The 12187-nt window shown below is 38.8% G+C and overlaps 1 protein-coding gene across 22 annotated transcripts in view; it reads left to right on the forward strand.

The window, feature by feature from the left end:
- The window catches only part of SOX6 (SRY-box transcription factor 6), a 666092-nt gene that overhangs the window by 298989 nt on the left and 354916 nt on the right, over nt 1-12187 (forward strand). For all 22 annotated transcript variants that reach the window (XM_027768610.1, XM_027768624.1, XM_006142513.3 and 19 more), the window contains one exon: nt 3044-3251. In XM_027768610.1, coding sequence (XP_027624411.1) covers nt 3044-3251 — 208 coding nt within the window. The remainder of the gene's footprint in view (nt 1-3043; nt 3252-12187) is intronic.

A 12187-nucleotide genomic window follows, 5' to 3' on the forward strand; every position in this document is an offset into this window, starting at 1 on the left:
GTCAATGATGAGTCATTTGTAGGTAACCACTTCCACTTACTACTGTTTTGACTTGGTCTTTAATCTGTTAGGTTGAGTCAAGTTTTCCTTTTCTTTCTTTTATTTTTAAATTATTTTTAGGCTATGGTATGGAAATAATCTATATTTGAAATGCAAGTAACTGAAGCTTGATTGATCAAATGTTGATTATTGATTCACGAAAACCTGTTAGAGGATTGATACCAACTTTAGTAAGAGGTCAAAATGGCTTTGGCAAACATTTCTGAGTTTTCATTTGCATAAAGTAAAAAATGAACTGGCCGTTCATATACACCGTGACTGACTCTGAAAGAAGGAGTTTCTTTGCATCACTTGACAGAATTATTGTAAGCTTTAAATGAAATAAAGCGTCTTTCCTAGGAGGAACAGATCTAGGAGCAAGGTAAAGAGGAAGGGGTTTCTTTTCCCTATTCTGTCCCATTAATTTTATCCTATTCAATTTGTTTTAGTAGAACTGTATTAAGCTGCTATGTTCTAGAGTCGTGCTAGCAGTGGGAATGCAGAAAAGTTCATGATTTAGGTCATCAAGTGTTTTTTTGTTTTTTGTTTTTTTGGAGAGGTTTTTGCTATAGGGCGTGTGCACTCGCCAGAAAGACAGAGAGAGACAGAGAGATAGAAAACAAGAAATCACCCCCCCAGGGGAGATGGCCACGCCGCAATCCCTTCTCCTCCATTCTCCTCTCGGGATCTTGGGCACGCACGCACATGCGCCCGGTGTGAGTTTAAGCCCCTGGGTCTGGGGCTCGAACTGCAGTTGACTACATGGGAGTCCGGCGACATAGCCGTTATGCCAAATGCTGGTCCCAGGTCATCAAAATTTACAATATTTAATTTAGTTCAAGATTCCTATTAACATTTTTTACTTCACAATTCCTCAGGTCCAGAAGTAAGTAAAACTTCCTTGGTTCAGTTCCTAGATCTGCTTCTTCCTCAGAATGATATTTATTACTGTTTATTAAATACCATCTCAATACCATGAGCTCAGCACCTGCTAGGTGTTTTATAACTCTTATTATATGCTCCCTATAACACTGAAAGAAAGTTTTATCCCACCTCATGTAAAGTGACAATGACACCTACCTACCTGGTATTTGTTGACTGTAATTACGAACTCATTTCATATATGTGGGGAGTTATTACACATGTTTCTTTTCTCCCCTTTCCCACTAGTTATTAACTCTAACTTCTCCCTTATGGTTCTTCCTCTAGTTCTTGAAGTTTGCTATGCTTCTTTGAGATTAATGATATAGGGTAATTAGGATTTTTTTTTTTTTGGAGAGGTTTTTGCTATAGGGCGCGTGCGCTCGCCAGACAGAGAGAAACAGAGAGACAGAAAGCGAGAAATCACCCCCCCCAGGGGGGATGGTCACACCGCAATCCCTTCTCCTCCATTCTCCTCTCGGGATCTTGGGCACGCACGCACACGCACCTGTTGTATTTTTTAAACCACTGGGTCCGGGACGCGAACCGCGGTCGATTACGTGGGAGTCCAGCGACATAGCCATTACGCTAACTGCTGGTTCCCAAGGGTAATTAGGATTTTCAAGTTTCTGATGAGAAATCACAAAGGCTAGATGCTTTACTTCACACTTTTTTTTTTTTTTTCAATCCGGAGACAGAATACTTTTATGCAAACAGATAAGGTGAATGGAAAACTACCAAGGGACTATAGGTAAGTGTAGTTGCATCCAACTCAGTTCTGATTTAGAAATACATAAAAACTTTTTTTTAGTGTAACATTAAGGTGATGTTTAATTTCAAAATTTGCTTTTTCTCCTTTGCTGATGGATGGAATACTCTTACCATTTTGCTAAATTCTCTATACGATAAAGCAATTCCTGTGCAAATGTTTCTGTAATAAACTTGTCTTTTGCTTAAAAAATATATTTTTAGACACCATGTGAAAAATGTGTTACTATGTGCTGAAGTTTCAGTGGTTAAGGGTAAGAATAGGAAGAAGCTTCTGAAACTTTGGACAGAAGTATAGCTAGAAAAGAAAATGATTTTCTGCAAAGCCCTGCACACAAATATATTCAGGCTGGCTAACTTTCTGGCACTGATTTAGGTATTTTATATATTTTCTGGTGAATGATTAATATTGGATCCGGAAGCTAACTTTCCTACTGGTTTGAAACTAAAGGAAAATGTTTTGTGATGTATGTATATTTAGACTGTGAGAAGACTATTACTAATAAAACTGCCCAATTAAAGGAAAACTTTACTAGCTCTAATAATTATCTATTGAATCTAAACTACATAAAATAAAGTGTGTAAATGAGTCAGAATTTGAAGTGTCCATATTTTAGTCACTTAGACTGTCTTATAATTTCCAAAATTAAACAGTTTGAAATCACAATTTCAGCTTGGTTCTTTTTGCTAATTGCTTTCTAAATATTTAGTATTGTTCAATTGGAATGGTAGCTTTTATTTTATTTTATTTTATTTTATTTTATTTTATTTTATTTTATTTTATTTTTTTGCTATAGGGCGTGTGCGCTCTCCAGAAAGACAGAGACAGACAGAGACAAACAAACAAAACTATTTTATTTTATTTTATTTTATTTTATTTTATTTTATTTTATTTTTGGAGAGGTTTTTGCTATAGGGCGTGTGCGCTCTCCAGAAAGACAGAGACAGACAGACAGAAAGCAAGAAATCACCCCCTAGGAGGGATGGCCATGGTGAAATCCCCTCTCCTCCATTCTCCTCTCAGGCTCTTGGGTGCGCATACACACATGCCTGGTGTGAGTTTAAGACACCAGGTCTGGGACTTGAACCCTGGTCGACTACATGGGAGTCCAGCAACATAGCCATTATGCCATTTGCTGGTCCCAGGAATGGCAACTTTTAATTTATGCTACTTAGTTATTGTATTTCATTTTATTTAAAATATTTCACTTGTCTTATTTAGTATCAAATACTGTCCTGAGTGAGATTTTTTTTTCTCTAATGATATGAAAAGAAACCTATGTTCTAATGGTTTTGTTTTATTTTATTTTTGTAGGAGTCAGAGAATAATAAGTTATGTTCCCTATATTCCTTCCGAAATACCTCTACCTCACCACATAAGCCTGACGAAGGGAGTCGGGATCGCGAGATAATGAGCAGTGTTACTTTTGGAACCCCAGAACGCCGCAAAGGGAGCCTTGCCGATGTGGTGGACACACTGAAACAGAAGAAGCTTGAGGAAATGACTCGGACTGAGCAAGAGGGTATGTGTGGACTTTTTTTCTTTCAAAAGATTACAGGCCGTAAAGAACAAAAAAATGAATGAGGTTACAAGGGCCAGAGAAGTGCATAATTGGCACTAGCTTGGAAAGAGTGATTCAGAGGTTACCATGGTGATGGCAGATTTTGATCCATTAGGAGTGTTCAGCAGATAGGCTTTATTTTTCTCAAACTTTGTGCGTTCTATTGGGTTCTTATAATAACAAATCCAGGTTATAAGCTGACCATAATCTCACCCTGGGAAATGGTAGTCAGGGAATATACCCAACTGCAACGTTATTTTTCATTCTTCTCCCTTATTACTTGTTGGTGGCTAGTGTTTCTTTATGAAATTAGTAACTGTTTAGAAAGCACAAGAAAAATTCTAATTTGTTTCTCCTCATTATTATAAATACTACTCTAAAAATGTGTGAGTATTACATTATTTTGCCTCCAAATGCTGTAGAATGGAGAGTTGAGGGTTCCTCGTATTGATAAAGCTAAATGTCCAAGGATGAGTACTCTGACGTGTGGCATCGGCTGCAGTGCCCCTCCCCCCCGTACTCTGCACCAGAGTCCTCCCAGGTTCACGTAGGCCAAATAACACTGAGGTGAGAGAAGACACTCCAGTAATATCTTTCAACAAATGAAATCAAGTTCAGTAATTGCTCTAATATTGACATTTATGCTCTTTCATTTATTTCTGTACAGATTTCAGACCTTAAAATGGAAGGTAATTAATGGCTATGGATTTGGTGCTAGCACTGCAGGTTAAATTCAGACCTCTGTGGCACTATGGGAACATTGGGACTTGATATAAAGCAATTTTTCATGTAACTTAATTCCTTTAAGGGCTCAAAAGCTAAAATGCTGCAAATTAACTTTTGTGAAAGTTTTTAATGCTTTTCTGTTTTGCTAACCAGATTATGTGACATAAAAGGCAAATATTTTTTGATGTTTCAGGGTCATTATGTAATAGACTAGAAACTCCAATACCTATCTAATGGTCATATGGCCCTGGGTAAATTCTTTAATCTCTCTGAGCCACAGAATTTAAAATTTGGTGGCTGGCTCTGTGGTCCAGTGGTTAAGGCAGCTGGATCACACATGGTGGACCCCACAGCTTGAGTCCTGTACCAGATGACTTGAAGACCATCCTGGGCACATGTGCGCATATGCCCAAAATCCCTAAAGAAGGGAAAAACGATGGAGAGGAGATTGTGGTGTAACCATTCCCCACCAGGATGCTTTCTCCTTTCTTTCTCTCATTGTCTCTCTCTGTCAAGCTTCACACACACACACACACACACACACACACACACACACACACACACTTTTTTTTTCCAAGAGAAAAGGAAAGCTTTTTTTTTTTTTTTTTTTGGAGAGGTTTTTCACTATAGGGCACGTGCACTCGCCAGACAGACAGAGAGAGACAGAGAGACAGAAAGCGAAAAATCACCCCCCAGGGGGGTTGGCCACGCCGCAATTCCTTCTCCTCCGTTCTCCTCTCAGGATCTTGGGCACACACACACACACACACCTGGCGTGAGTTGTAAACCACCGGGTCCAGGACGCGAACTGCGGAGTCCTGCGACATAGCCATTATGCTAACTGCTAGTCCCCCAAAAGGAAAGCTTTTTGAGAGAAAGAGCAACCAGGGGTCTGAAGTTGGAGGTGCTTCAGCCCACCCTACCGAGGAGACATGATCTATTTATATGGGAAGGGGGGTGGTAGGGTACTTTGATGAACTTACTTGCTATTGTGACCTTATGGGCCATCTATAGGTGTCAGCTGCCAGTCAGGAAGTGTTCTGACTGGAGGGTTCTGGCCAAAGGTCATTATAATCACCCAAAGACCATTCAGGGCTTGATCTAACATTTCTAGCCTTTATCTTTTATTAAAAAAAAAAAAGGTGGGGCCGGCGTGAGACAAGGGATTATGGACAATGGTCAGTCTTCTGGAGTTCTGGAGCTGCTTCATGCTGAGAAGGGGTGTTGTCTTTTGGGGGAATGGGGGGGGAGTGTCAATCTCAGAGGCAGGCATGAGCTTCATACCCGTCTGTAGGAGCAAGATGTTTTCAACCTGTTTTGGGGTCAGTTATTGGATGGTGTCTCAGACGAAGCAGTTCAGCATTTATAGGAGTGGAGGTCCTGTAGAAACTAAGAAAAGAAGAGTTAAAATGGGGGCTACCAAGGGAAGGGTAAAAGCAGCATTCTTCCTCCGGGAAGAGGCAGAGACCACCATTTTCTGCCTCTTCAGTTTAGGAGAATTACCATGGCCATGGAGTCTTGTTGGTCTTGAATCTGTAGAGACTTTGGGACATTTTGTCTAAACTTTGTCAAAGATCAGAGGAAGAAGTTTTAGAGTAGTGAAGAGATGTAGCCATGCCTCCTATCCCTGTACCTATCCTTGTAGAAATTCCCAAGGCTGCCAGGAGGCGTGTCATTTGAATTGCCCTCTTTTTTTCTATAAGATAATTTTGCCCTTTGGGGAGCTGGTAAGGTTTGATCTTTTAGGATTGCTAATATTGGGGTAAAGATAGCTCAAGGTGCATATCCCAGTCTAGTTAGTAGGTAAAGTCAGTAGAGGAGCCACAGTAAAAGAACAGGCTAAGGTCAAAAAAGGCACATTGAAATCTAGAGTGAGAATAGTTGTCTTAGGACTTGATTTTTACCTTCTGGTTGGTTCTCTTTTCCAAACTCCTAAGGTGTTTGTCAAAGTAGCCTGGGTGAGAGACTGGATAGGTATAACCGTGGTACCAAGTTTTACAAGGATTTCCCAGCTTAATAGAGGGCAAAGGCTATTTGTCATAACAAGGAAACTATGAGAGGCGAAGCGAGGGCTCTGTGAAGTGGCATTTGGGGTATCCCCTAGTGGCTCTAACCACTAGGCAGTAGCATCAGTCTTAAGGAGGCCATCCATGGCCATGCCTGACCTCTGCATGAGCCTTTGGGACATTTTTTGAATATTGAAAGCTGATTGGGAACAAGGACTAGTTTTTTCATATGAAAAACACTGTCTTCACCTTTTAGTCAACTTACTGTATATAATTGTTTATAATTCCCTTTCAGAACTTTTGCCAATATATACTTTTAGTTTTTATCCCTTTCCCTTAGTCATTTTACCTTAAGACAAAAACTTTATCACACAAAATTTCTTCTATATCAAAACCTTCCCTTTTAATATTCGTAACCAACACTGTATTTTCACAGCTATAAACCTGAATGTCTCTCTTTTTTGTTTACTGTTGTTTTCCTTGTTTTTATAACAAAAAGAAGTGGAATTTGCTATATTATTAATACCTGACTTGACTACTCAAATATTTTGAGAATTACTTATAATAATGAGTATAACTCTCTTGTGAACTCTGCCTATATAAATTCAAGGTGTTATAATGTTTATCATATTGCAAATATCAATTATTTTACCATGCTATAATGTAATAGTGTCCCTAGGTATCATTAAGATAATTAAGACTGTTTTATTTTATGCTTAATTCTCTACAGTTATAAAATTTTGGAGGTCTGTGCATGTGTGTGTGTATGTATGTGTGTGTGTGTGTATTTTATTATTGTGTGTTTATGTGTTGGCTTCATCTTCTTCAATATCAGGTTGCAGGCTATTTTTGCTTAGTTGTGAATAATTTCTAGTTTTCTCTTTCTGTTCACCTGTAGATTATGAAATTAGATGATCAGGACATTCTGGACTATTTTAAAATCTGAACAAATGTGTTCTGGATGAGCTCCTGAGAGATTCTGGATAATATACCTTATCTTCAGTGCACAAACTCTGTGCTGACTCTTCTGTCTTCTTAGAGACTTTTCTAATTCTCGGGTATATTCTGAATAACTGAGGTTGTCAAGTTAATAATCTCTTAAAAAATGATATTTCCCATATGCTTTAAATTGTGATTCACCAAAAAGATGGTTTTAATTTGGTAAATAAGTAGTTTTCAAAATAGATCTCTTTAATGTAAAAATAAAGAAATTAATTTGTGATTTTTGTTTTGTGGAGTACTAGGGAACTTCTAATCAGTTTTTCCTTGCAAGTAATGGTTAATGTTCTTCCTCTTTGTTACCCTGTATTATAGTTGATTTTGCATGAGAGACATTTACAATATGAGACTGCTCATGTGAAGGTCTATTATCACTATTTTCTTACTAGCAAAGATGTTTTTTTCCCTTTATTTTTTTAAAAGAGAGATTTTTGCTATTGGGCACATATATTCATCGGAGAGACAGAGACAGAGACAGAGAAATCACCCCCCCAAGGGATTGTGGTGTGACCACGAAAGTGTGGTGTGACCATCATACCACAATCCCTTCACCTCCATTCTCCTCTTGGGATTTGGGCATGCACCCACACACACCCAGTGCGAGTTTTAAGCCACCGGGTTCAGGACTTAAACCATGGTCAATTATGTGGGAGTCCAGCGACGTAACTATTACGCCGTCTACTGGTCTCCTTTCCTTCGTTTTTAACACATTTTATAGATCTTTGACTTTTCTTTGTAGTACATATGTTTTAGACATCAGAAATTCAGGCATTGTGGTATATATTAATATACATCATATTTTAAGTGCAAATGTGAAGTGACAGATTCATATTCATCAGTTTTATCGATACCATAAGGCTAGGAGTAACAATGACTACTATGAACAAAAGAAACAACAGAAAAGATTTGGATAAACTGGAAATAGGAACTTAAAACCAACCTACCAAGATAAAATTTAATAGATTTTGTCAAGTCCAGAGGTTATGACCAAAACTCACAGCTGCACAAATAATTACTGAAGGAAATTCAAATAGCAGTCACATGGATAAAAGAACAAAACAAAACAAAACAAAACAAAACACTCTAGTTTTAGATGGCATTATGCCCGGGGGGGTCAGCACCTTGAATATTGCCAAAAAATTGCCAGTGCTAGGGCTGGTGAGTGGCGTGGTGGTTAAGGTGTTGGACTCCCATGTGGTTGACTGTGGTTCGAGTCCTAGACCTGGTGGCTTGCTTTCTCACTTTCCCTTTCTCTCTCTCTGGTCAAATTAAAAATTACTAACAGTTGATAAAATTATTAATAAAATTCAATTTAAAAAATTACCAGTGCTATCTCATCATCACTAGAAAGTTTAGTGTGTTGCATCAAGAACTAGAAGTCGCACTGAGCTTCCTGCCCAGTAGGATGTATCTGAAGTATGGTGTTGAATTTGGAATTACCATACTTTATGAAGAACTCAAAAACACTGAGATGTTCTGAGAACAACTTACATGATCACAGACACAAAATTATATAATAAAAGGAATGGTTGAAGGAACTAGTAGTATTAGTCCTAGAGAAAAGAAGATCAAGGATAGCTTGGTGGTGTGGAGGAAAGTGGGTGTATTCTAGCTCCCTGCAGTGGAATGCAGATTAGTGACAAGAAGTTACAAGGAATCAGATCATGGTTGATAGCAAGAGCCACTATCTAACAGTTGTAAGCTATATTTATGGAATAGTTTTTGGACAATAATAATTTATCATTGAAGGTATGCAGTGATCTCAATTGCCATTTTAATAGGACCATTGTAGAGAACAGAGGGTTGGTCTTTTTTCAATGTTAAGATTGATTTTTTTTTTTTAAGAATTTCTTTTGTTATTTTTGGTTGTTATTTTTATTTTATTTTATTTTTTTGCTGAAGGGTGCATGCACTTGCCAGAGGGAGACACAGAGACAGTGAGAGGGAAAGTGAAAAATCACCCTCAAAGGGAGATGGCCACACACAATCCCTTTTACTTCATTCTCCTCCTGGGATTTTGGGCATGCACACACATGCCAGGTGTGATTTTCAAGCCACTGGGTCTGGGACTTGAACAGTGGTCAACTATGTAGGAGTCCAGCAACATAACCATTACACTATCTGCTGTCCCCAAGACTGAATTTTTATAAACATTCTTATACAGCATTGTATAGTTCATGGGATATCTTTTATTATAGTCCTAATCAAGACTACAAAATATCATGATTATTTTTCTATACATTTTTCTTTTCTGCAAAGTTCTGTATTGAAGCTCAGGAATAATTCTTTTTTTTTTTTTTAATGTAGTTTTTGCTATAGGGTATGAGTGCTCACCAGAGAGAGACAGAGAGAGAGGGGGAAAATGAGAAATCACTACGAAGAGGAGACGACCTTGCTTCAATTCCTTCTCCATTTTCCTTTCATGATTTTAAGCCTGCACGCATATATTCCTGTTATGCTTTTCAAGCCTATGAGTCTGGGACTTGAACCACATAGCTAACCATGTGGCATTCAGCTGACTTAACCACCACACCAGAGACTGACCCAAGACTCAGGATTTTTTTTTTCTGTAAATGCCTTTGCTATCCTAGTGAAACATATAGATCCTTTCTAAGAATTATTTTAAATGCATAAAGTAAAATATACAGAATTAAGAAAATGAGTTATATTAAAATAATAAATAATTTTAAAAGTTTGTAATATAGTAGAATGTGTTATTTTATAAATTAAAAGCTAAATCTAATGAAAGGCCTAATGATATGATAATTTTGAAGTAGTGGTAAACATGAAAGATAGTTAAGATATCTTCAATGAGCATAGTGTAATATAAAAATATCTATCTATGTGACATTATTCGTGACAATGTTACAGGTACTATGGATGCACAATGATTTGTTGCCTGCATCCATAATTTGAGGAAGTGAAAAATTCTGAATAGAGACTAATGAAAAAGAATTTTTCCACCCAAATTCACAGATACGCTTTCATGCAATTTTTTCAATTCAAATTCAGAGCTATCCATTCACAGAACTCTGTCAATATCTTCAGATCTGTGCACCCCAGGTTAAGGACTCCTATCCTAGATGATATGGAATACCCATGGGAATAAAACAATGCTTTTTAACTTTAAAGAATTTAAAGGGTGCATGCACTCACCAGAGGGAGAGAGAGGCAGAGACAGTGAGAGGAAAAATGAAAAATCACCCTCAAAGGCGGATGGCCACACACAATCCCTTTTACTCTATTCTTCTCCTGGGATCTTGGGCATGCACGCACACATGCCAGATGTGATTTTCCGGGGAGATGACCATGCTTCAATTCCTTCTCCATTTTCCTTTCATGATTTTAGGCCTGCACAAATATACCCCTGGTATGCTTTTCAAGGGCCAGCTCTGTTAAGAGAGGTAGATCCCACATGACTGACTGTAGTCTGGATCTCACCCTCTGTGGCTTTAAAAGCACGTTGGGCACACGTGCCTGTGTGCAGGTTGGAGAAATGGAGGAGAGGGGATTGTGGCATGAACATACCCCATTAGGGGGTGCTTTCTCCCTCTCTCTAGTTCACTCTGGTGAGTGCAAGAGCCTTTTGGCAATTATAAGAGATGTAAGAGCTATACAAAATGAATGAATTGAATGCCTAAAATATGATAAGTTTTGCAAGAGCTATCTAGGTAAATATTAAAGAGGTGTATCAGACAGAGAGATTCTGCCTGCCTAGAAGGCCATGGAAAATCTTGACAAGAAAATGCACCTTAATTAGCCATTGAGAATGAAAGGATTGGGACCAGCAGTTGTTGTAATGGCTATGTTGCTGGACTCCCATGTAGTTGATCACAGTTTGAGTCCTGGACCTGGTGGCTTAGACTCACGCCAGGGGCTTGTGCCTGTGTGCCCAAAATTCTGCATGCCCAAAAGTCTGAGAGGAGAATGGAAGAGAAGGGATTGCGGCATAACCATCCCCCTGGGGGGTGATTTCTCGCTTTCTGTCTCTCTGTCTCTCTCTGTCTTTCTGGTGAGTGCACGTGCACTGTAACAAAAACCTCTCCAAAAAACAAAAAAAAAAAAAAGAGAGAGACAGAGAGAGACAGAGAGAGAGAGAGAGAGAAAGGATTAATATAGACAGATATGGAGGGAAGAGATGCTTCATGCAGAAGGAAGGGGACAGAGAGCTTTAAAACAGCCAACAGTTCAGGTTCTAAGTTAAGGTGATGATACATATGAGATAGGACTGAAAAATAAGCTGTGTTCGGATCATGAAGGCCCTTGATTTCTTGGCTAAGGAGTTTGAACTTTATATGGAAGGTGATGCAGGAACCGTTGATGATTTTTGTTGCATATAGGGTGATGAATTAGAGTTTTCCTTCAGGAAAGTTAATCTGGCAGCACTATGTAGGATGGATGGGAGCAGGGAGAGACATTAAGGAAATTGTTTCAGGCTATGGATAATGAGGGCCTGAACTAAGGCAGCAGAAATGAGAAAGGAAAGGAGGGACATATGGAAAAGATATTAGGAGATAGAATTGTTAAGACTCGATGTGTAAGTGTGGGGACCAAGAGAAAGAGAGACCAAGAGGAAGGAAGGGTTCAAAGGAATCTCAGAGTTTCAAAACTCTCAGTGAACAGGATATTTAATACAGCTAAGAAAAGAAAAGAAAAAAAGTAGAGGAACATGTTTTGGAGATGGGAGCAAAAATAAGATTGTTCTTTTATTTTTTTTCCCAAGTTTGATATCCTGAGTTTCAATTCTTATTTAATTTTTTTTTTTTTTTGGTCTGGAGTTATAGAACAAAACACATAAGGGAGAACAGTTAATTGTAGAAAAGGTCATTTAAAAGTTTAGGATACATTTCTGATTATAAGATAAATATATTCTAGGCTTAAGGAGGTATAACAGCTCTCCCAATATTTGCCTGACTTTGACCCTTTTAAAGCTCCGAGTCCAGGGACCAGCAATTAGCGTAATGGCTATGTCGCTGGACTCCCACGTAGTCGACCGCAGTTCGAGTCCCGGACCCGGTGGCTTAAACTCACGCCGGGCGCGTGTGCGTGCGTGCCCAGGATCCCGAGAGGAGAATGGAGGAGAAGGGATTGCGGCATGGCCATCCCCCCTGGGGGGTGATTTCCTGCTTTCTGTCTCTCTGTCTCTGTCTGTCTGTCTGGCGAGCG

This window comes from Tupaia chinensis, unplaced genomic scaffold (assembly GCF_000334495.1).
Source record: "Tupaia chinensis unplaced genomic scaffold, TupChi_1.0 Scaffold000077_1, whole genome shotgun sequence".
Lineage (NCBI taxonomy): Eukaryota > Metazoa > Chordata > Mammalia > Scandentia > Tupaiidae > Tupaia > Tupaia belangeri.